General features: G+C 37.6%; 1 protein-coding gene across 1 annotated transcript in view; it reads right to left on the reverse strand.

The window, feature by feature from the left end:
* Positions 1-1,227: 1,227 nt before the first annotated feature.
* Positions 1,228-26,422, reverse strand: part of NEK7 (NIMA-related kinase 7) — a 124,382-nt gene continuing 99,187 nt past the window's right edge. Inside the window, exons 8-9 of the mRNA XM_006892097.1 lie at positions 25,653-25,766; positions 1,228-1,338 (exon numbers count right to left, since the gene is read on the reverse strand). Coding sequence (XP_006892159.1) covers positions 1,228-1,338; positions 25,653-25,766 — 225 coding nt within the window. The remainder of the gene's footprint in view (positions 1,339-25,652; positions 25,767-26,422) is intronic.

Consider the following 26,422-nt stretch of genomic DNA (forward strand, 5'->3'; position numbering starts at 1 on the left):
TTGTTGTAAGAACTGAAACTGTATCAACATTCACAGGTACAGTTTGACATACATCCTTTCTTCCTCTCTAACAAGACAAAATGCATACATACAGAGTGCCCAGATTTTAAAAAGTTAAAAAAAAAGTTTTCAATTCAGGAAAATGTACTGGTATGCCAAATAGCTTTTACAACTGGTATTATGCTCTCAGAAAATCGGAAACATTAATGGCTAAAATATACATACAATATAAATAAGAAAGTAACCTGAAGAATATATAAAAAAATTTCTGAAGGGAACCAATCATAACTTCAATAAAATCTATGTGTAAAAACATATGCTTACATTATAGTGTACAATTATAAATTTAGCTCTATAAAGAAACTGAAACCTAGTACTGAAAGAATATTTTTCAAATGTACAAACAATAATAAAAACACACAAGAAAGTCTTAGGCAATGTGCAACTTTAAAAAATTACTATCATGCCAGCCAAAGAAATCCTTAACCACTTTTTAAATGGTTTCATTTATACCATTTTACTGCAAGGAGATTATAAAAAATATTAAAACAAACAAAACAGCTCTTCAGTGTCTGACTCACATTTTAACCCCAAATCTTTTCACATTTCACAGATGCATTTTAATGTGTATGCGAGGAGTTTTAAAACTGAAATTCAAATAGTCTGTGTCTACCTTTCTTTGAAGAATGCTAATTGAAAACTACAATGCTAAGCACTAAAACATATACTTTAAACGCTTAAAAACAATCATAAAAAGTTCACAACTGTGTTCATCTCAAATGGCACAAATAATGACCAAAAAGAGAAAATTTAAAAAAAAAAAAACAAAAATCACACGTTCAGAAACTCTCCCCAGGGTGGTAAATCTCATCTGTGCCAAGCCGCACCTTCAATATTTGGCATCATCAATCTGTCCGACCACAATTTTCATCAGAAGAAAAAGCCAAACAATTCTAAAAATCTTTAGCTATTTAAGAAAATCATCACATTTCATTTACTCTCCTAATATGCAATCTGATGATTCCCAAGTCATTTGGGGTTAGCAAGCGGATGACTTAAAATTGGTACAAAATGAAGTTTATATGAAAACTGGTTAAGGATTCAAAGCACATTAGCTCTGAAACAGGAATCTTAACACCCAGACAAAAATGGGGAGGTATGATTTGCAAAAAAAAAAAAAAAACCTTTAAATTATTTTGGTTATATTCTTCATGATCTTCCACGCACCTAGCTGCTGGTGGTACATGCATGCATCCTCTTTGCCACATCGTAAACATAGGTGATATCTGGTCGCTTCTCGGGATCCGGGTTGATGCATATGTTAACTAGCTGTCGTAGCTGCAAAGAAAGAAAACACCACCACTTACATAAGGAAACTGCTTCAGCTAGCTATTTTTTTTTTTTTAAAGAAGTAATTCTGAATAGCTACAGCTATACCAGGAAAGAATATTTTCTAATTAAATATTAATTTAACTACAAATATGTAAAACTGCTACAAATCATTCTGTAACCGATTAACATGTCTACAAGGTATAATCACTGGAGTATTAATATGAAACCAGGAGTATTTTTCACAATCAGGGGTTTTCAAATAGACTCCAGTATTTTTCAGGGAATTTTAAACGGAAGATACAAGAGTCATTAAAGAAAATGGGCTTTAATTGAAAGGAAAAGTTCCAATGATTGTAGATAAATATGTATTTACTTGGCCTAAAATTTACTACGTAAGTCAAGACTGTAGGTTGACATTTTCATAATTACTTTACTGCACTATGTTTCTAAATTTATAGAGGGAAATTAGGCTACACTGCTATCATGTTCGCTTATCATGAACCATTTAATATCTATGTAACACGAAAATATTGTTAAAGGAAAAATATTCCTCTGCAAAAGAAAAGCTAATTATAAACTGGGTGAACTGTAAATATTATTCTAATCTTCAAATGTGTGTGATAGTATTTATGTCTTGAACTTACAGATGAGAGTGCTGTGGTTTACTTTTACATCATTGGAAAAATAGTCATCTCAATAAATTAAAAAAAAAATCCAGCTGATCTGGACCTAGAACCATTGAATGGAGCAACAGAGGACTTCATTCTCAATTCTAGTTGCTATCAATTTATGAAACTATGTATCTTCATAACATTGCATGTGATCTTTTATAAGCAATAACCCAAATAAAGAGGATGGCCTGTGTGAGTCTGTCTTCAGGAATCATGCAGACATTCTGCAAATTTACATTAACACTTTATGGACAGTGTAACAAATGATGTCATTTTAATAGCCCTCAACAACTCTCAGAAAACAGTTTACAACCAGAGGATGCAGAGGTGATGGTAAAATTGGTGGGCTGGATGTGGCGGCAGTGCCATGTAGAAGGCTAGAGGCAAGGAGAAATGTACTCTGGAAGGAGATGTGTGTAAAGGAGCTCGCCAGACAAGGGTCAAGTCTGGTGATGTAACAGCATGGGACGTGCACTGCAGCCTTGCTGGGGCCGCTCCACAGCCCTGGGTCCCGAGGCACAACAATCACTTCTGGAGTTTTGGAATTCTCTTTAGTAGGGATGCTGAGGAGATGATTTAAAAGAGCCATTCTAGCTTCAAGTGCTTACATTCCATGCTTCTAGCAGAAAGAAAGGAAGTCATTCAAATTACTCCAACTCAGAAACTCAACAATGTTCAATGAGAAAGAACAATGTGGACTTGAAGACGTTAGTGCAGATCCTTCCATAAAGGCAGAGAATGGCATGAAAAATCTGTAAGGGGTCCAACCAATTCACAAACTAATTCACTGATAGCGCAAAAGAAATTTATATCTGGAAGAGGTTTGCATTTTCTCAGTAAGAATGAAAAAGTGTATTTTTATATACAACAGAAAAGCAGCTGAAGTTTTTACAGTGTTTATACTGTATAAGAGAATGTATTCTAACAGGCCACCTAGCTATCACATCTTTCATTTTGGGACAAAACCAGTAAAGAAAGTACTCAGGACTGGAAAAGAGAACAATTACACAAAAACTCATTACACTTTGACTAACACAAGTAGAAATAATGCAATTTTTTGACTCAAGAAATCTGCCACATCCTCTATAAGCTGCTGAAGTCTTACTTTTCTTGCCTAAGAGTTTGGGATTTTGGGAATATGATGAAATTTCCGATGTAATGTGCTAAAATTAAAGAGATAAGCCTGAAGATCTCCCTGGCTTGAGGAGAAACTACCCATGAGCAGAGACAGAATGGTTTCTAGCTATGCATAAAGTAGCAGAGAATATTCTAGCTCTAAAATGTAAAAAACGACTTCAGTCAACAATGAGGGAAATGGGAGTGGGAGCAGGAGTATGCAGTGGATACATAATGATGGCCTTTTCAAGGCATGGCAGGGCAGTCACAAGACCTACCTACAGTACACAGAGCTGAGCAATGCACTATTTATTTCCACTCTTTCCTTTGTCTACAGCGATTTGTGCCTCTAACCCCAAGGCCGTGCCTCTCTGGCACATCAAATCTACCAGGAGTTCCATGAGAAAAAGGTAGATATTCTCCTCCCATGTGATTCACATGTTATGAGTTGGTTCTAACTCAATGGCCACTGTGTTTCCCCATTTACATGGCTCACCTGCAACTAAAGTAAATTTATTAAGTCCTATTTTCTTTTCCAAAAGAATTAACAACAGATGGGTCATAGTTCTGCAGCAGAGATAATGAGATTCAAGAGAGACAGACCTTACCATCTTTATGAGCAAAGAAAGCTATAGATCTAGTTTATCTCTGAACTTTTGTTAGACAGTAAACAAGTTAGTAAAACCTTTTTATGTAAAGAAAACATGTTTGTAAGGAAAATAAGTAAGCCTTATAAAATGGAGATTGTGCTTTAGCAGGGACTCTCACTCATTCCTGAACCAGTATTACTGCAGGACCTATCTTGCAGGAGAGACCACGCTGGTTACATATGAGGACACTGAAGAAAAGCCAGGCAAAGGTCTCACCAAAACGGCCACAGAGGAAGGCTCACTAAGACAACTCCTTCCTTCCTTTCCATCTGCCTCTTTCTTCCTTTCTTTTACTTCTCTGTCCCTTTTCTTTCATTTGTCTATTCAGCATGTTTCACTGGTTTATTTATTATGTAACAGACTATATTATGCTCTGGTGATACAGTCTGTTGGGAGTTATGGTGCTAACCCAAAGTTGGCATCTCTGCTGGTTCAAATCCACCACTGGAAAAAGATGGACCAGCTCCTCCCATGTGATTAACAGCCTCCCAAAATCCTTTCGGAGGTCAGCTATGAAGTGGCTCCAACTGAACAGCAGCTGAGTATGAACTGTATTAAGCAATCAATGAAGCATACATTGTACCTGCCCTCATACAGTTTACAATCTAGTGAGGTCGACTGGACAAAGAAATGGGAGAGTGAGAAAATCATATACATAATTCCATTAAAAACTACAAACACAAACATGTCTGAGGTATATATTTTTGGGGACCTTTAGAGGTAAAAGATTGTATTTGCAGTGACTAAGAGGAAGAATGTATTACCTTCTGTTTTTTTCCTCCTACTCCTGGCCCACCTCAGAGATAGTATAGATTTGGTTCCTGACTACCAAAATAAGGCAAATTCTCACAGTAACACAAGTCATACAGATGACCTATGAGATATTGGGATAATTATCAATCTGACACAGGAAACAAAGCACCTGCTATCGGAAAAAACTGGCATCAACGGACTTGTTCAACACAGGATTCTCACAAGTAAATAAAGTATGAGGTGTGCCTTTATCTTCTTACACTGTTCTACTTCATTCACTAAGGGTATCTGGCTGACTATTTGCTTTCTGCTTCAAGTACTCTAATTCTACATCTGTGTGGAAGCTCCAGGTGGTACCGTAGAGCCAAAGCTTCTTGACTGTCTAAATGTCATCTTCACCTCAGTTTGTCTCTAGGGCACAGTCTGCTCTTTGTCATGCTCAGTGCCACATATAAAATGTGAGCACCATTTCCTGTCCCCCCAGGTCTCTCCTCCAGTATTTTTTTTTTTCCAAGTTGATTGATGCTTTTAAAATGACCTTAAAACTTATCCTGCAATCCAAATGTCTCATCTGGTGAGCTCTGCTCTCACAATGGCTACTTACAACTTTTACTGCTCTGTGGGGCACTATCCTTCCCAACTTCCTCTCATCTATGACTCAAGCCCCCTACTTAGAGCAAAATGAAGACTGCTAGCTTGGTGGTGGTGTTAGGGGCCATGGAGTCACTTCTTGGTTGTGTGCCATCGAGTTGGAACTGACTCATTAACTGACCTTCCAAGAGGTTTTCAGAGGTGGTAAACTGCATGGGAGTGGATTCCCAATTCTTCTTCCACAGAGCAACTAGTGGATTTGAACCATGTGCCTTTAGGATTGAAATGTAGCTTCTTCCCACTAGGCTGCTAGAGCTCCCTTCCCAGTCACAGTGACTTCATTAAACAGAATGAAACAGTACCCAGTTCTGCCCCATCCTCATAACTGCCATGTTTGAGAACATGACTGCAGTCATTGCTTCAATTGGTCTTGTCAAGGTTCTTCCCTTTCCCCCCACTGATCCTCTATGTTCCCTCAAAAAAAATCACTGCCACTGAGTTGCAACCAACTCATAGCTGACCTTCCATTGGGTTTCTGAGGCTATAAATCGGCCCAGGGGAGTCTGGCCATCTGATGGTGGATTCAGCCTTTGGATTAGTGGTGCAACTCCTTATGGACACCACCACCTAATAGATCATCACTGGTAGTTCGTTACATGTTAGGCTGTTTAACTGAAGGTCAGCGGTTGGGATCCACCAGCCACTCCTCAAGAAGATGAAGCAGTCAGTTCTTATTAAGAGTAACAGCTTTGGAAATCCAATGAAGGTTCACCATGAGTTTGAAACAACTTGACCGTGGGTAGTCAGTGGCTACTTTAACCCCTCCTTCTCCAGCGGCTGGTCTGGCATGCTAAAATGTCCAAAGCATATGAGGCAAAGTCTCACTATCGTTGCTTCTAATCATTATTTTGACTACACTTCTAAAATGGGGTTTGTTTTTATTCATGGCAGTCTGTGGTTCATTTACTATTCTTCACTAACACCATAACTCAAGTGAGTGTGAAGGAGTAACCATTTTAATAAATAAAAGGGATGGTGGGCATTTGAAGCTCGAGGGTCAGAGGTAACAGAATGAACAAAGTGCTGATCTAAAGAGAGCCCGAGGTATTTGAAAGGAAGCCATTCTTTGGACACACAGGGAGATAGTAGGAAGCTAAGGTCACATTTTCTTTTAAACAATATTATCAATTACTGTATAGAAAGTCCATGTGTTCTATAAACTTCAAATAAAAATGAAAAGTGAAATAACTACAACAAACTCCTTTCTGCAATTTGCTTTCTCAGCTTTTCTGTAGCGGGCAGCATTGCTGATGGCACCTTCCTGGAAATCTCTCTTCTCTTGGTTTTCATGGTCTTGTTCCTTATTGGTTTGCCTCCAATTTATCTTTCTAAAGTTTCCTATATGCTCATCATCTTCATTTGGCACATTTTCAAGTGTCAGTATATTCCAAAGCTCCTTTCTTTCTTGTCAATCTACCTTATTCTAAATACCTTCACATTCTTCCATGGCTTCAACAGCCACTGGTATGCTGGAGAACACAAACGTGTACCATTAGCCTATTATTTATTTCACTGGAGTCTCCATTCACATATCTCCTACCATCTTCCATATTTCTCTAAAAGTCTTAGCAATACCAAATATGAGAAATAAATATGAGAAAAAGGCAATTTTACTATTTTCTTCTGCCCAAATCAATTCTTCCTACCTTGAAGAGCACCTGCAACTCTCGAGTCAGAAAGAGTATGTTGTTGTTATGTGCCGTCAAGTCGTTTGCGACTCATAGCGACCCTGGAAGCCAAGTTTAATTGTTTCTAAACTGCTGGTAAGTCTTGCTACATGACCTCCAGCACTATATTCTTGAAGTAGTAATCCAACAGATGACTACTTTTCTTCCAACTTCTCCAGCACTGCCTGGGAACCTAGTTGATAATGTTTCATCTTCAAGTACTGTGATGAATCCTTATTGAAGTCTAGGGCCCTTAGCATGGTGTTTTGTTGTTGTTGTTGTGTACCGTTGAGTTGGAATTTACCCAAAGCTGACCTTCCAGTGGTTTTCAGAAGCAGTTAATCGCACGGAAGGAGACTGCCCATCCTTCTCCCACAGGGCAGATGGTAGATTCAAACTGCAAGTCTTCAGGACTGCAGCACAGGTTCTTACCACTAGGTCATCAGAGCTCCAGGCATCTAAATCTCAGCCTCCTACTTAACTTTGCAGCAGCTTCATATTAGGATTCAAGTCCCTCAGCCCTCCCAACACAGGTCACACCAAATGCATGCTTACAAAACAAATGGTTTCCTATGATCACTAATCTGTTTTACGATTTCACATCTTTAAGTGACTTCGTTGATTACTGTGTCTCTTGTCATCCTTACTTTCTTGCCTGTTACGTTCTTGCTCATCTCGCTGTACATCTGCTCCAGTGCCTTCTCTAAATACCCTATTTCCCTGTCTCGATGCATAGCTGTTAAGTCAGAACTGACTCATAGTTGAGCCTCCAGCAGGTTTCAGAGGCTATGAATTGCAGGGAAGGTGATTACACATCTTTCTCCCATGGAAAATCCAAACCATTTGCCTTTGGTTTGCAGTGCAACTCCTTACCCACTAGGCCACTGGAGATCCTTTGTAGAACCCATTAATATTTCTACCATAATCTTCACACACTTATTAAAGTCTTTAGAATACTCTAGTATACTTCCTTTAATGTTTCTGTTGTCCATATGTGAATGGTAGCTGGACAGAAAGCACTGACTGGACTGTTAAGTGAGTTGAAAGACTGTGTAACTTTGGGATCAAAGAGAAAGAGAAGGTTTGGGGCAGAATTTTAATAAATAAAAGGGACAGTGAGCATTAGAAGCTCGAGGGTCAGAGGTTAACAGAATGAACAAAGTGCTAATCTAAAGAGAACCCAAGGTGTGTGGAGGCAATGGCAATCACATCTGAATGACTGGAGAGTGAAGTTTACAGCAACAAGGTGAAGACAAGCCAAAGAAAGACCTAAGGAGTTCAGGATCTCTTTAGATGGGTAAGAGGACATCATTATATAAGCAAGGGAGGGTGTGATCATCAGAGCTGGGGTTCACTACATATCTTTTTGGTAAAGTCAAAGATGCAGCAATGTTAACAGAACTCTCAAGGTCCTCTAAGAGTCCAGATAAGACGTACTGCTTGCTAGAAGTTTACACAGAAGAATCAGAAAGAGAAATGCCAACCTTAACAGATGGAAGTAACACATGAGGAGAGGCAGCTGCAAGAGAGCAAAAGGAAAGCTTGGGCTTTCAACGTACTGCCTTTGCGATGAGACACTGATATCTGAGTGGTGGTGTTATTATATGCTGTCAATAGAAAGCAGAGTAGAACTAGGAATTCCTGAACTCTGGGTTCAATTCTGGATTCATATAGAGCTAACTGAACTGTAAATACTAAATAACTTCTGCAATTTACTGATCTCTAGGATATGTAGAACTGTTTGGAAAGGTGGAGGGATGATAAGGAGAGGGAGACACTCAGTCAGGTGGCATGATACAGTGACTGCAGCAATGTGCTTGAATGTTGGAAACTGTGAACTGGCAAAGGAGAGAAAAGGGTCAGATCTGTTGTTGAGAAGGTTACGATGAGTTATACTTAACTTGATGGCACCTAACAACAAAAGCAACAACAACAAGAAGATATGAATAAAAATAGATTTTATACTACTCAAATGAAAATTTGTTGATATTATTAAACAATCAAAATACAATTTTGAGGTGAATCATTTTCTTAAAAACTCACGTGCTAACTGGTCTTACTTAAGAGCAGGGATAACCCTGACTATAAAAAATATTACATATAATGTTGCACTTATGGAGCCCTATAGTGCTGCAGACTAAGCATTGGGCTGTTAACTGGAAGATTTTCAGTTTGAGCCTACCACTTGTTCTATGGGAGAAAGAAGAAGCAGTCTACTCCATAAAGACTTACAGTCTCAGCATATTTAGGGGCAATTCTACTCTGCCTTATCGGGCCACTGTGAGTCAAAATTTACTTGATGGATGTCAGTTTTTGTTCAGGATATGTGGTATTTAATGAAATAATGCATTGCTGTTGTTATATGCTGCTGAGCTGACCATGACTCACAGTGTCCCTATAAACAATAGCTCTGAACCTCGCCCTATCCTGAGCCAACCTCACTGTCTCTGACACACCTGATCCCACTGCCACAGTCTCTATGTCGATCCATTTCATCTGCTAGATGTCAACTTTTTTCTCACAACAAGGTCAATTTATAGATAAATACAATAATCAATGTTCCTAAGAAAACAGAGGTGAAATAATGTATACTGCATTGAAACAGATGAGGGAAAGAACTGTTTAAAAGGAATATTGGATTAGGTCTTATTTTCATGACAAGATTACAGAAAAAGAAATGCATAGTAAAGTGGACTGTGGACTTGGGGGAACTGTATAACAATGAAAGAATTTTTTTTCTTTTCAAAGAGAAAAATGAACTGGAAGGAGGGGTGGGCAGGGAGGAAAATGTGCAACAATGAATGAATGGGGAAAATTAAATAGAAAGAATATGCTGTAAAAAATATATATGTTGCATTAAAAAATCATTAATAAAAAAGGGGGGGGAAAGGATGACAGAGTCAGATTTGGAACGTACGTCATCATATTTCAATAGTGTCACTGTTGAGGGCTAGCTTACTTCTTAAACTTACTTGGCCTTTTGGTTTGAGTTCCTTGTGATTCTTAAAGAGCTATTTATTCAATGACATTAAAAGTGGTTGAATCTCAAATCATTACCACTGTGCAGTTTTGATTAGGTTTAAGGTATGTGAGTTTCAATCAGCAGATATAAATGACTAGGTATGAACAGGAAACAGAAGCTGTAAGGTTATAAAAGAATGTAGCAAATAACATTTCTAGGTACTTTTTTTCTGTTCAGAAGTTGATCTGCCCTCTACGTGGTATAAACAATGGTAACTGCTCAAACTTCATTAATGATGTCAGCCTGACCTACTGCTTGTTTTGTCTCTTTAAGCAAACCAGTAAAATAGAATTCTATCATTCCAGGTCTCTGTCAAAGAATATACTTGAACTATATGTAACCAGGCACCTTTGAAGCTCATAGTAAGAGGACAAGTTTAGGGACAGAACTCATCTTTACTTCTTTGGATAATCGAAGTCCTACTCCTTAGTCACATGAAATCACCAGAAGACTGAATCCTTGAAACACATTAGTTCAATATACTCCTAAATCATCTTTCCAAAATTGTCTTAATGTTTGTTTTGGCTTTTATCAAGCATTTCTCAGACATTTGCTAGAAAATTGTTGTTGGAGACACTACCTGGTACATAGAGATCCTTATGTGAGGTATTTCTTTCTTAAATGAAATGGGGAGGGAGGAGGACTTTTCCCCTAAAGAACTGGCTTTCCTCCTTAAAGACAAGAACAATTTCGTTACAACGTACTTCTCTTTGGGATGGGACAGGAAGGAAGCAAGAATCAAATGAGAAGTTCTACCACACAACTCCTGTTGGCCACTGTGTTGTTACACATCGTCGAGTCAAAGCTGACCCACAGCTGAACCTTCACTGAATTTTCAAAAGTGGCAGCTGGGGAATTCAAACCATGCTCCTCTGGGTTGGAAGTGCAACTCCTTACCACTAAGCCACCAGTGTTCCCTTATTGGCCATTAGGATAGGTATACTTACATTCTTTTTCATCCTTGTACTTGTTATTTCTTATACTTATGAATTTGAACTTATGCTTTAACAACCTATGAGACATGTCTTTTGTTCTAAACCATCTCAGATGCTTTAAAAAAAAGGGTAGACAGGAAATTTGTATAATATATATATTTAACTCTGTTGTTCAACTGATTCTGAACTGATCCCTAACTAACCCTTCAAAGGGTTTTCAGAGGCTGTCAATCATACGAGAGGAGACCACCATCTTTCTCTCACAAACCAGCTTGTGGATTCAAACTGCCTGCCTTTGGATTGGCAATCCAGTTTCTCATCCACTAGGCCAAATATCTAAAAATATCTGTCAGTTTAGTAGCGGGGAAAAATAAAAAAAACACAACCTTTTGACAGAGTTGGAGGAAAATATCATCCTAATAATAAATCGACTTGTTGGGAACAGCATGAGTTGTTGCATGACTTTAATAATCTAAAGGTACAAAGCAAATTCATGTGGTGACTGAAGTGTTTTACTGACTATGCAAAAAAGAAAAGGGGGAAAAAAAACCCAACAAACATTTGACCGTGTGGATCATAACAAACTCTGGTTAACATTGAGGAGAATGGATATCCCAGAACATCTTTTATGTGACAAGGTCACATCTTAATATGTTTTTATAAGGCTTATATAACTTCTAGATGACAATATCTTTGGGGGTGATTATTTTGTAATAAAAGGAGCTCTGGTGGCCTAGTGGTAAAAAGCTGCATTGCAATCCCGAAGACCCGCAGTTCAAATCCACTAGCTGCTCCATGGGAGAAGAATAGGCGCCTCTGAAAACCCACTGAAGGGTCAGCTATGGGTCAGTTCTATCTCTAAGGTACACAACAACAACAATAATGAATAGAGGAAGAAAATATTCTCTTAGATGTTACTGACCAGGAATATCATTAAGAAACAAAAGAGTGAGTCTGAAATTTATTAATTAGAGAGGGAGACAAACCATTGCCATCTCTTGAGATTCTCTGTTTACTTGTCTTATGTACACATAAGCACATGAATGAAGCGGATTCACTTAGTTACTGAGGGTTTTGGTTGCTATATACCACTGAGCCGAGTATGACCCAGAGTGACATTATAAACAACAGATCTGAATCCTGTCCTATTCTGAGCTAACCATATCATCTTTCGATCCCAGTGCTAAAGCCACTGAATCAAACCATCTTTTTGAGCCTTCACCTTTCCAAGAGTGATATCCTTTTGCAAGGAAAAGCCTCTCCTAACAATATGTCCAAAGTAAATGAGATGAAGCTTTACTATCTTTGCCTTTAAGGAGCACCCTGGCTACACTTTCTGAAAGACATGCATTTGCTCTTTTGGCAATCTATGGGACACCAAGCACTCTTCTCCAACACCACATCAAACTCACTGATACTTCTTGGTCATCTGTCCAGCTCTTAGATATACAGCAGGTGACTGAACAGACCATCTTTGTATCTGGTGCATCTTAGTCTTTGAGCTAACATCATTGTTCTTCAATACTTTGGATGGGTCTCTCACAGATAACTTAACTTCACAGTGCAATACTTCTTTTGATTTCTTGACTGCTGGTACCGATGGTGTTGAGTGGCTCCAAGCAAGATGGAATCACTGATATCACTGTTTTCTCCACCTATTACGATGTTGCCTATTGGTCTAGTAGTATGGATCTTTGTTCTCTTGCTGTTAAGATGTACTCTATATTGCAGGCTGTTTTTCTGATCTTCTATAACAATTTTTTTTAAGTCCTCACTTTCAACAAGCATAGCAAAGGTTGTTGATGAGTCTTTCTCCAAACCTAATACCCTATTTTTCCTTCATAAAGTTCTCAAATGATTTGCTTCAGAATACAGACTGAATGGGTATGGAGAAAGGATAACAGCCCTGATACATATATCCCTTTTTTTATTTTAAACCATGCAATGGTCCCTTATTCTGTTTGTATAATAGCATCTTGGTCTAGGTGTAGGTTTCATAGAAGGACAATTAAATGTCCTGGGATACCCATTCTCCTCAATGTTAGCCAAAGTTATGATCCACACAGTCAAATGTCTGTTGTTTTGTTGTTTCTTTTCATAGTCAATAAAACGTAAATATACCACCTTCTGGTATTCTCTGCTTTCAGCCAAGATCCATTTGACATCAGTAATGATGGGATGCCTGGTGCCATGGCATCTTCTAAACCCAGCTTGAACTTCTGGCAGTTCTCTGTAAAGTGTACTGTTCTAATAAGTTTTGGACAATCTTAAGCAATATTTTGCTTGCAATGTAATTTACACATTCTATTTATCCCACGTGAGCTTTACTGGGGGTAGGGAGTAGTATTTCTGCGAACGCTGGACATATTTTGAGGCCATGGTACTATACACCTCATAGAACCATTGCTCTTCTAAAGCTCTGGTGGACAACTGGAAGTCAGTCTTCTGATCCTTTCCAGATAACTTTGAGGGTCACCTACATGCTATTTCCAGTGCTGGCACAGAGAGAAAAACTACTTTCAAACGTTATTGTTGTTGATTGCCATAGAGTTGAGCACAACTCATAGCGGCCCTATGAACAAAAGGCCTGAAGCCTTTTTATAACTACTGTCATTTATCGAAGTTCATGGAATTTCCAGAGGAAAGTTGTTTAGGAAGTGGATGCCACTCCTGCTTTCAAATACTGCAAATATTTTCATAAGTAATTTTTATCAGGCATTATTTTTATATGCTTTAACTTACTCACTCTTCTAACTCCGGGGATAGACATGATCATCATCATTTTACAGAGTAATGGCTTTTCTAAGGTCACAAAGGAAGAGTCTGGATGTGAACAGAGAAAGAAATGGGTGGTTCTGGAGCCCAGGCTTTTGACTTCTATAGTATCCTGTCCAAGGGAAATCTTAGCTGGTCCCCGTGGCCACCTCTGCACCAAAGTGGAGTGACCTCTCAGATAGGCAAGGAGAGTTGCTAGACTATATGATTCTTTCTCTAACGAATGTTAGTCCTAATACTAATTAGTTAGCCCAGATACTAATACCTAATACTTCTTAAAATGGATAAGCCTCATTGGCCAACTCTGATCAAATGGCAACCTGAAAAACTTTTCTCCAAGGGTTTTGCAAAACTCAGTATGATATTTAAGCCCACTTTCTCCAAGAGAGATGCCATTGCTGTATGCCATCATGTTGCTTCCAGGAGAGAGACACTCAAATAATGACATGGAAAAAAATCTTAAAATTAATGTTTACAGTAACAGTTTTCATTCTATTTCTAACCTGATTCATTCATTAAAGTAACTGTAACTTTTCCCAATCCAGTAAAATGTATCTGGATTTGAACCTGGAGCAATTTCTTTAAACCAGATTATAAAGTTACAGTACTGCCCTGATGATTCATCAAAGGGGGGGGGGGAATCAGTCTATGTTTTCTGTCATATTGAAAATAAAGTAAAATAATTATCTTAGAAATCTTTCTTAAGTGTAGCCTCTTTTTTCAAAGCTCTTCAGTATTTATCCAATATTTTGTGATGCTTCTAAGCCCTTGTTTACTAACCATGGTCAATGAAAAATTATGTTCACACAATAGCACTAAGTATTTGACACACAGGCTTTGTGTATATTTTACACCTTAGTTTCTAGTAATATTATGAAGCTCTTCTAAAAATAAAATTATAATTACCTTTCTATTTATTACTTTAAATGGAAGAGTCAAGTCTAAAACCAATGGCCATGACAATATTAAAAAATAAAGGGAATTTTAAAAATTTCATGTACCTCAAAGAATTTGGTTTGTTTCTATCACTTTACATATTGTGTAAAAATAAAAGTGCTTTTAACAAACTGTTTTATATATCATGGGGAAAGTAAGAAAAAAGTAAATGTCTCAAAATGCAGAAACCAGCACAAAAATCTGACAAAGGGGGGGGGGGGTGGAATCCAAACAGATAACTTTTAATTCTAGCATTTAAGGTAAATTTAGAAAATAAAACACACTTAAATAATAAAATGGGGAGAAAGACTGCATTCTGTAGAACATGTTTCTAAAGAATTATGAAATCATAAAGTCACATGGAAATTAATGACTGTTAACAGTGTGGAGAAAATAATGCTAGGGTATTTTGATCTATATATTTTTAAGGGATAACTAAGGAAACAGGATGATACGGAATTATTACAAGGAACAGAGTGTTAATAGTCATTGTTGTCAGGGTGATAACCCAATTACATATCAAGTTCAGTCACGTACAGGTAATAACAATAGGGCTCTTTGTGCGTTATAGCTTTAGGTCACTAACAAAATTCTCAATAGAATCATAAAAACTGGTGCTATTGGTACTGTTTCTTTTTCACCCCCATCTTAATCCCTTTGAGACCAATTATGTTATATCAGCCTTCCGGATATACCCAATTTCAACCTACCCAAGGACACATTTTAGCACCCCAATGTGGGTCTAATACATTAAACTACACTATATTTCAGAGCTTGTGATATTTATAAAAGTGATTAGGCATATTCAACTTGTACACCAAAGTGTCACTGGCGGTTGACTTGGGGGTAGATGGAAGGGGAGAGAAAGCAATCTTGTACAGATACAAGGTGATGTAATATCTATATTTCACAACTGAAGATCACTCAGTATCTTTTGAGAATTGTGAAAGACCTACAGGAAAGTTACATGGTTTTATAGGACTGTGAAATACAGGGCGCCGTTTTGGATACATGCCTTCAAGGAGCAAGTCCCCAGTGTCACTTCAGAAGTACAGGTGAACAAAGGGCCACTTAAATACATTTTTAAAATAAAACCAGAATGCTGAGAACTTAATCATACAATCCTATAAGGTGCCATTCAGTGAGATGGTCAATTGATGCTGTATCGGATGAGAAGAAAATCAACATTACTAAAACCACTTTTAAAGAGGAAAAGGAAATCTTACAAAAAGTGGGAAATAATGCTAAGTTGATACAAATAAATAATGGTACAGTTGTTTATTATAGTCAATATTATTATACATGTGTTTCTACATTTTATTTTCTCTCAGCACTTGAGTACACTGTTATAAGGACTGTTTGAATGTAGATACAGATTTACTTCTAAACATTTGTACCACATAAAAGAATGTTTCTCATTTAAAATATTCTTGGGACAAAGTATAAGGGGAAAAAAATCTTCCAGCACCAATTTAACTACTACTGGTAAATCGTCAATAATAATTTGAGAGAACTGACATAAATTTGATAAAATTTATTAATCTAGCTAATAAATAGACATACGTATACTGTTTAAATGAATTAGAAGGTTCCTAATGGTAAGGAATTGCACTCCCAATTAAAAAACTCAGTTTGAATCCACCAGCTGCTGCCCAAGCAAGATGAGCAGTCTCCTCCAGCATGATTTTACTGCTTCTGAAAACCCACTGGAGGGTCAGCTGTAAGTTGGTTCTGATGTAACAGTATTTAACAATAGGCAATACAAACTCAGTTAAAAGTAAAAATCATGCCACAACAAGCTCTACCTGACACTTTTATCTTGCTTTAATCTTTGTTTAGATAAAAAAACAGTCTGATGACGGAAAACAAAGTTCATGTTTTTATTATGAGCTGAACTTTCTTAAATAGTTTTACACATATTTTGAATTTAAAAGGAAAATTTATTTATAAAAGTTATGTTAAAACCAAACAGCTGTGTTTTCAAGTTCTCACTGATTCTAGCCCTTTCTTTAATGGAAATGCTCTGGAAAATAAAATATTAGTAGAACTATGAGGAACTAGGGCGCTCTGGTGGTCTAGATGTAAGGAGTCGCTAAGGTACTTGATTTGAATCCACCCAATGGGCAGTCTCCTTCCGTGGGACTGTCTTTGAAAATCTGCTGGGCAGTCAGTTATGGGTTGGCTCCCATGCAACCATACATAATAATAACACAGAATTTCTTGTTTAAGTTAGCATATCTGATAGCTTCTTTGAAAAATAGGCAGTTCTCAATACTCAAGGCATTAAAAAAAAAACAAACCCTACCCTTCAGTTAATTAATGGTTTCCTCATTCTTGCTTTTCAATGTCATATGGCCCCTGGGTTATCGCAAGCCAGCAGAGTTTCCATAGCAAATGCCACTGCTCTCCAAGCCAAGAGATTTCAGAGATCTACAGGGACTAATGTTAAGCACCTACCCAGGGCCATCTAGGTAATTCTGACTCCTAGCAACTTTCCATTGTGTTTCGAAGTCTAAGAAATCTTTTTTGGGGGAGGATTCTGCTCATCTTCTTTCCAAGGAGTGAATGGTGGATTCAAACTGATGAAATTTTGGTAAAAAGCCTAATGAATTAGATACAATGAAACCAGCCTTTCTTCCAAAAACAGAGAACTGGAAAAATGATAAACTGCTAAGTTGTTAGGTGTTGCTGAATCAAAGTTAAATATGATTCACTGTGACCCTATGAACAACAGATCTTAACCTTGTACTGTTCTGTGCCAGGTTCATCATCTCTGACACACCTGAGCCCACTGCAGCAGTCACTGGGTCAATCCATCTCACTGAGGGTCCTCCTCTCCTTCACTGACACTCTCATATTTCCAAACATAGAAGTATAATGTCTCCTTTCCAAGGAATAGCTTCTTCTAGCAACATATAAAAGTATGAGAGATGAAGCGTCATTATCTTTGTCTCCAAGGTACACTTTTTCCGCACTCTTTCCAGATATAACCATTGATTTGTTTGGGTTTTTTTTTAAATCCATTGTTTTTGATCAAATCTTCTTCTAAGTATGGCACTTGTCTGTCCATTTGCTGTACAGAGGTTGCTGTATTCGTGGTTGCTGTGATGCTAAACACTGTGTGTCAAATGCGATAATGGTGACCTTGGTGGACAGTGTTTGGTGGAGCTCCCCGATTAAAACAAGCTTGGAATGAGGAGTGGCATTCACTTCTGAAATAGCTTGCCTCTGGAAACTCTATGAACTTGGAGAAACGATTAAAGTTATACAATTGTTCAGGTCTTTCATTCATAGGGTCGCTGAGTCATTTACGACTCGCTGGCACTTAACAACAACAACAACAACAACGGATATTCAATATTCTTCTCCAGCACCACAATCCAAAGGCATCAATTCTTTTTTTTATTATTGTTTGTGCATGTACTGTCAGATCAGATCTGACTGGTACAGGAGGAAATTGTCCCTCCTTCTCTGGCAGAGTACCTGGTGGATTCAAACCGTGTACCTCTGGGATTGCAGTGCAGCTTCTTGCCACTAGGCTACCAGAGCTCCCCTAATTCTTCTGTCATCCTTATTCACTGTCCAGCTGTCTGATGTATAGCAGGTAATTGAGAAGACCATGAGTTGAATCAGGCACACCTTAGTCTTCACATTGAAATCAATGCTCTTAAGTATTTTGGAGTATTTAAAAGTGGACTTAACCAGTGCAATGTTGTTGTTGTTGTTATGAGATACTGCCAAGTTAAGTATGATCCACAGTGACCCTATGAACAAAGGATCTGAACCACGTCCTATCCTGTGCCATCCTAACATTCCCTGACACACTAGAGACCATTGCAAGAGTCATTCCATCAATCCACACTGTTGAGGGTTTTCCTCTCCACTGACCCTTCCAACCATCATGACCATCTCCAAGTAACAGCCGCTATCAGAACATGCTCAAAGTACATGAGTTTTAGTATCTTTGCCTCCAAAGCCTCTGGCTGCACACACTCCAATACATATTTGTTTGTTCTTTGGCAATGCGTGAGATGTTCAGTACTCTTGTGCAACACCACAGCTCAAAAGCATCAATTCTTCTTCTGTCATCCTTATTCACTGTCCAGCTCTCAGATGCATAGGAAGTGCTCAGAAAGACCATGGTCTGAATCAGACATACCTTAAGTCTTCAAACTGATATTATTACTCTTCAATAATTAGGACAGGTCCCTAAATGCACTTTCCTAGTGCAATACATCTCCTGATTTCCTGACTGCTGGTGGTGTTAAGGCTGTTCATTGTGGACTCAAGTTGTTGACAGGATGTTACCTACTGCTGCAGGTTTGGGTTTGGGTTTTTTTTTACATTGAGAGCAATCCATATTGAAGGTTGTATTCCTTGATCTTCTGCAACAAGTGCTTCAAGTCTTCCTCACTTTTAGCAAGCAAAGTTGTATCATTTTCATAATGCAGGTTATTGATGAGTCTCCCTCTGATCCTAATGCCACATTCCTCTTTACAAAATCCAGGTTATCAAATAATTTGCTGAGTATACACATTGAATAGGTGTGGAGAGAGAACACAATCCTGATGCACTTCCTTCTTAATTTTAAATCATGTAGTAGTGTTCCCTTGCCCTGTTCACACAATAACCTTTTGGTCTAGGTTTTAAATGAGCACAATTAAATGCTCTGATACTCCATTCTTTGCAATATTAGCCATAACTGGTTATGATTCACACAGTCAAATGCATTTGCATAGCAAATATAGCACAAACAGATATTGTTCTGTTAGACATTCTTCATTTAGTTTCAGCCAGGATCCATCTAACATCAACAACGAAATATCTGGTATGCTTGAATGTCTGGCAGTTCTCTATCTATGTACTGTTCTAGCCATTTTTTAATGATCTTCAGCAGTATTTTGCTTGCATGTGACCTTAATGATACAGTGTGAAAGTATCCATACTCTGTAGGATCCCTTTTCTTGGGAATGGGAACAAATATGGGTCTCTTCCAACCTGCTGACCAGAAAGCTGTCTACCAAATGTCCCAGCATAGACTGGTGGGTATATCTAAGGCTGTGTTGGCTAACTGAAACAAGTTAATTGGTATCCCACAGATTCCAGTGCAATATATTTCCTGATTTCCTGACTGCTGGTACTAAGGGTGCTGATTGTTAATTCAAAAAATACTAAGGAAATGACAACTACAATCCTTTCTCCACCCACCGTAATGTTAACTAATGTTAACTGGCTCCACTCTGTGAATCTGTTTTCTTGATCTTGATCTACATCTAAGGCTGTAGTAGTTAATTTTCTGCAGCAAGTATTTCATGGCCTTTACACTTTCAGTAGGAAAGGCTGTATCATCTGTATAATGCAGATTGTTGATGAGTCTTCCACTGATCCTAAGGCCACCATTCCTCTTTACAAATTCACAACTTATTTCACAACTTATTTGTACAATATACATTCTGAGGATGTATAAAGGAAAAAGGATACATCCCCAACACACACCCTTCTCAATTTTAAACCTTGAAGAGTTCTCTTGCTCCATTAGGACAACAGTACATTAGAATGGGGAATGATTTACATGTTGCCAATTACTTTGTATCTTTGGTGTGTGTTTGTCTGTCTTGCTTATTACTTGTTCCTGTAAGTACAACACTTGTCTGTCAGTCTGCTGTACTTAAGTAGCTTGTGGGCTGCTGTAATGATGGAAGCTGTGCCACTGGTGTTTCAAGTACCTGAATGATCACCCACAGGTTGCAACAAAGCTCTTAGATTAAGAAAGACTAGGAAGTAGTATTGGCCAGCCACTTCCCAAAAAACGGGCCTTCAGAAAAAAAAAAAGAAGAAACAGCTAGTGTTCATATAGTATTGCTTCATAAGCAATAAAGTTCTGGGAGAACACAAAAGTTAAAAATAAAAGCTGGCAAACAGCCGGAATGGCTTGCAGGTTAAGACTTAAGAGGCATATAAAACATATAAACATGGGTAGTTAATGTATGAGAGGTATAAGCCACATGAGAAGTCATTAAAAAAAAAATGAAAAGAAATGGCTGCAAAGAACCATTAGTTACTGGAACTTGAAATGTGTGAAGCAGGAATATAGGAAAACTGAAAATTGTGAAAACTGAATAAATGAATATTGACATTCTAGGCATCAGTGAACTGAAACTGACTGGCATGGACCACTGTTAATCAAAATTATATAACCTACTATGGCATGAATGAAAATGAAGAATTGATAAGTAGAAGTGTAGAAATTATGAAATGCTCACTCAAAAGACGACAGAGATTCTATCACAGGTTCTGTAGTGGTGTAGCTGGGATGTAGGATACTGAAAGGCTTGAAGGACTCTAGGACTCCTGTACTTGTTTAATACTATCTGGTCCCCATATGCCTACATGTTAATAAATGAAGTATGATGCTCTGGCCCTTCTTCCATTAATAGGAACACTCTTGCATAAATTAAAGAAAATGGTGATATTAAAATCTGACAAAAATGCTGTATTACAATTCATTCAAGTACTCATTTATGCTCTGAAATAGCTTCTTCAGTTTAATTAAGAAACTGGTCTCATTTAGTTGACTGTTTAAAGGAATACATTTCTTACTTTTTAGGCTGATCTATTATTTGACCACAGTGATCTGTCATCAAAAATTTCCAAGGGTATAAATCTTAATGGGAGGAGACTGTCTATTTTTCTTCTGCAAAGCCATTGATGATTCAAATAGTTAATATAAGGTGCAAAATGTTACAGACAACACCAGCATGTCTCCTATTGGAGTAACTGAGTATAGAATATTATTTTATTTTCTAAAGAGTTATTAATATAACAATTCACTTTTTCCTTTGGCTTAGTGTCTCTTGAAAATGTACAATTTTGATGATCACGTCACTGTCCCTAAAAAAATTAAACAGAAAACAAAGGGAAGCAAAATCTATTTCACACATTTCAGGAATGAAGTTGCTTGCTTATAAATGAAGTCAGGGAAAAAATTGCACAGGAGGTAGTATCAATAAAAGTATCATTTCTGTCTTGCCTTTTGACATATTTTTCTGCCCTTTGAGTTCTCTAGATGAGCCTTCCTTTTTCATTCCATTGTCATTTATCAGCTCACTCATTATCTTTTTAGTTTCGTGTATTCCCTTAATGTCATTCCTTGACTTTCTGACTTCCATCAGTCAACCAACCATCCACCCAATAATCAATGAATTGATCAATGAGTCAATGACTGAGCCTCTTTTAAAGAGGCTTTAGAGAGACATAGACAAAAAGGAAATTTACTGATCTTAAGGAGCCTGACAATCTGGAGAGTCTACAGAAGTAGAGAAGTAAATCAAGGCACAGTGAGGCTGCCAAGAGGGGAAAGCTTCAGGAGAAAAGGGGATTCAGAGAATGCTATAGGGAGAAGATAATGTCCATCCAAGCTGTTGGACATTAAATGAGGAGAATGAAGAGGAAATCACATCTACAAAGAAACCTGTGGAAATGTCTAGGAGAACGTGCACTGGAAGAGGTAGAGGAAGAAATGAGTAGGCTATGATTAATAAATTTTGAGAGATAAACTGGGGCCCAATTACTTTTTTGGATAATAATACTTTACAGAAACCAAATGTTCAGGAATGCACATTTCACTGGAGTCTATTTTGCAATCACCAACATTACCAAATGTAACTTAAATCAAGAGATATCTAAAGGGAAACATCTCTCTTCAGTAACAGTTTCCTACTGATCTGTAGATGAGATCATTACTGGAAACGGAAAGAATATTGAACACTCCTTACCCTAAAGAGTCATACACAAAGACACTTTAGCAAGTCACAAAATATTTATTTCCTAATATCACTTATGTCTGCTATGGTATGTCAATCTAGAACCCTAATCATTTACATATAATAATAACAACAGCATAATTCAAAAGAAAGATGTGACGTACAAGCTTATTTTCCAAAGAATATTCTTTCTCATTTCTGGTCTCTAATGCTTGTGTGTGAAGCGGTTGGAGACTCTTGGTGAGGGTTGGGTATGGACAGTTTGGTTGGGTTTTTTGGTTCACAATCGGGTGTAAGCTGATTGAATTTGCTGTGGGCTCCCAATGAGCTGTGGGCTAGAAGCCTCTTGGTTTAGAGTCAACCAATGAATAAAGAAAGGCCTGGTGGGCCTTTTTATTCAAAAGGCGGCTGGGCCCTTGGGCTCCTACTGTTAACTGTCTTTGAGATGAACAATCTTCTAAGTGGTCTGTCCAGTTGCTGTACTGAAGTAACTTTGGATTGCTGTGATGTTGAACACTGTGCCATAGGTGTGTCAAATGCCATAATGGTTACTCATTGTGGATAGTGTTTGGTGGAATTCCCAGACTGACTCAGGTTTCGAAGTAGGAGTGGCATCCACTTCCTAAACCACATGCCTCTGGAAACTCTATGAACATAGAGAAATGACGATAGTTATAGAACAGGGTTTAGGTCCTATGTTCATATGGTTGCTATGAGTTGTGCTCGATGCACCAGCACTTAACAACATTGCTTAACTTTATGTTTAAAAGTATAACATAAGAATTCTCACAAATTCCAAACTCAGTGTTTTGAGATGAAATAACTATGGCCAGCTATAAATCTTGTAAGGGTATCTTAGGACTCCCAGCAAGTGAAGTGGGTTGGCAGGAATAGCTTGTTATTCTCAAGGAATGTTCTCTTCAATTCTTCTTTGGTTTGTAACTCCAAAGACTTCACAGTAACTAAGTCAACTTGGTAAGTTCACAAACACATATTTTGGTAGAAAGAGAATTTGTTTAAAGTGTTTATTTATCAAAAGCTAAAGTTTTTGTTAGAAGTTTCAACTGTAAATTAGCACCTGAGTTGGTCTCTTAACTAAAAATTCAGAGTTTAATAAAAACTACCGGTACTTCACTTTTTATCAATTCCTGTAATTTGTCATGCTAAAAAAATAAATAATAATTTTTATTTTTAAAAGATTGAAGGAAATTTTTTAATATATAGAAAGCCATATTTCAGATATTCAAGGATGGTAGCACCAAATTGCCTTGCAATTTTTAATTTTGCCTCTTTTTCTTTGCTGCTATAAATTCTGAATAATAACTTTACAAATAGAGCTCATTTTCAAGGAAAGAAAATACTAGCGCATCTGCATTTCAAAGCTCTTGTTCTGAGAACTCTTATATACAGCTGAACAGATTAAAGTAACATTACTGTAGTTGGTTTTTTAAATATTTAATTCTTTAATAAAATTTTTCCATGTTTACCTAGATATTATAGCTTTCTGTTTTACCAGGGCATCACAATGGAGTTTTACCAATATAAGGAACGGTACTGCCTTTTTTGGGAAAGTACAAAATATTACATATTTTGCTTTATCTCTTTTTCGAAACTGGGAGAGTGAAGTAAAAAGTGGAATCTATTTTCCTTTCCCAACTCTAAGACCTTCTATCTGGGCCAGACTTTGATATTTGCCCCTTGGCTGAGAATCCGCATATCCAACTTCACACTTAGCTGCAGTGAAGTAGCCCTGCAGGCAGGCCGACTTCAACGAACCACTAGTGGTATCATCATTAAAATCCTGCTGAAGGTCACCATGGTAACCGCCTGCTGAGGCTTCACTGCTGCACTCGGCATCTCCTAATCAGCTACCATGTGAAATGCAAATTCAGACAGTCTGAAAATTAGTCAAGAAGAATAGGGGATGAGGATGCAGATATGTGAAATATTCATGCGCTTCATGGAAAAAAGAAGACAGCATGAATGACACAACAAAGAACGGCCCCTGACATTCTTGCTATCATTTTGCATTACTGTTCACACCCTACTGTATTTCTAGGCCTATGGTTCTGAAGTTGGTTTTGTGAAATGCCATATTTATATTCTAGACCCCAAATAGTAATTAAAAATGGCTAACATAATAGCATTAACATCAAATACAGATTAATGCTCCCAAATTATCAGCACTGCCTTGTAAGAGTTGATTCTAATTACTTGAATGCAGATGCTATTAAACAACAAAAAACCCCCCACCTGGCATCACTGGTTATCAGTATCAAAACTACCTACCAGAAAAGGTACTTATGCCTCCTTGGACCTCAATTGCTTGAGGTGTAGTAAACATTCTCCAGAAGTATTTCTAATTCAGTCAGTACACTGACTCAGTTTTCCTTATACAAAACTGACTATTTCTTTCACAACAGGAATACTGACCTGATTATCTACTAAATGGAACACTATCTCTATCTTTTCCATTTTCCTTGGGCAAAGAAAGAGCTGTTGCTCATGGGAAGATGAGCCGTCCTCTTTCCAAACAGTCCTGGTTCTAGGTGGATCTCTGATGAATTTTCATTCAGAGTCTATGAACATATCTTTGGTAACCTTGGGAGACACCGCTTCTTTGCATATGTCTTCCTTTAATACTGGTAACATCATGATGCATTAGGCTGAATATAGGAGATGTTTTATCTGATGAAAAGTTAGAGCTAGAGGTCCAGTAGAGCCAAAACTACTCCTTTAAAGGGATGACCAAAGCAATCACAGACTGTGGAGTCTCTAGTAAGGGAAAGCCCAAAATTTTCAATCCCACACAGTATGTTTCCCCCCATGTTTATAATGCTAATGTCAGAATGTTTCCCTGAAGGAATGTGACTGAAGCCAGTGAGATGGCGATAGGACAGGAGGAGGAGGGTAAAGCTAAAGGGATATGGGTGGGGGAAAATGAGCTTCAGTTTTTGGAAAACATGTTCTGGAGGAAGTTGTGTTCACAATACAGGGAATGAAAACTGTTTGCTGGCCAGGGGCCTGGAAATGAGAAGTCAGCCCATTAAGGAGAGCTACCAAAAAATCTTGATTTTCTAGAGCCCGGTTGCAAGCATTCATCCTGCACTTTGCTGTCTTCACGATGTGGTTAAGTCAGCCACTACTCTAGGCATACCTAGAAAGTGGCCAACTTCAAGCCCCATGCCGTTTGTGTTCCTCTCAATATTATGAATTGCAAAGCCAACTCTTTCAACAGTCAGTCTCCAAGAGAATGAGCACAAAATGAGAAAGGGCTATTTCTGCCACCTAGACGACCCATTTCTATTTCAAGATTAAAAGTAAAAATTTTTCATAAAATGTGAAAGACAAAATGAACACATGAAATGAGAAAACACTTACTTCTTCTGAATAGTGATCGGACGGAAGAGGTGGGTAGTCACACTGTTCTATCTTCTTACACAGGGAGTATAAATTCATTTTGTCACCGTAGAAGGGACTCTGTAGTGCGGCCATCTGTAAAATGCTCCCAATGAAACTGAGATACTTACATGGTAACTTTAAAGTTCATTTCATCAACTCTTACTACACTGAGGTGGGAAGTAACTACAAATATTTCAAATAAAAAGTTATCGGAGTTTTAAAAAATTTAAATGAATATCCCCTTCTCCAGAATATTTACAAAGTTCTAAGATCTTTCTTCAGTTTTTACTTTACCCAACATTTAAAACTTTATAATACAGAGAAATGCTTAGCATATAATTATTTCTTTATGTACATATGCAATGTATAACAATAAAGAAAAGAACATACAAGAACTTAAAATTTTTAAAGAAATACAATTAGTACAAGAACAACAGATCTCTTGATTACCATGTCATTAAGCCAGAGCTCAGCCATAAAATGCTTGAAATATGGCAAACATGAAATGAAGTTAAAACTGAATTATAACCAGTGATAATGTAACAGATTTACTGCCTTTTATCTTACATAAGAGCTTCTGTAGGGAAAGTGTATTCTGAGGGGAAAAAATGCATATGGCTTCCAATTTAAATATAACTGATCCCCAAAACAGTTTTACAAGGAATTTGAACTTCTTTTCTTTTGATACCATGTCAGAAACACCAACTACGTTCAAAAGCTCTATCACAAGTCATAGCCATACTTAAGGG

The sequence above is a fragment of the Elephantulus edwardii genome, unplaced genomic scaffold, assembly GCF_000299155.1.
Source record: "Elephantulus edwardii isolate Elephantulus edwardi_28Jun2011 unplaced genomic scaffold, EleEdw1.0 scaffold00110, whole genome shotgun sequence".
Lineage (NCBI taxonomy): Eukaryota > Metazoa > Chordata > Mammalia > Macroscelidea > Macroscelididae > Elephantulus > Elephantulus edwardii.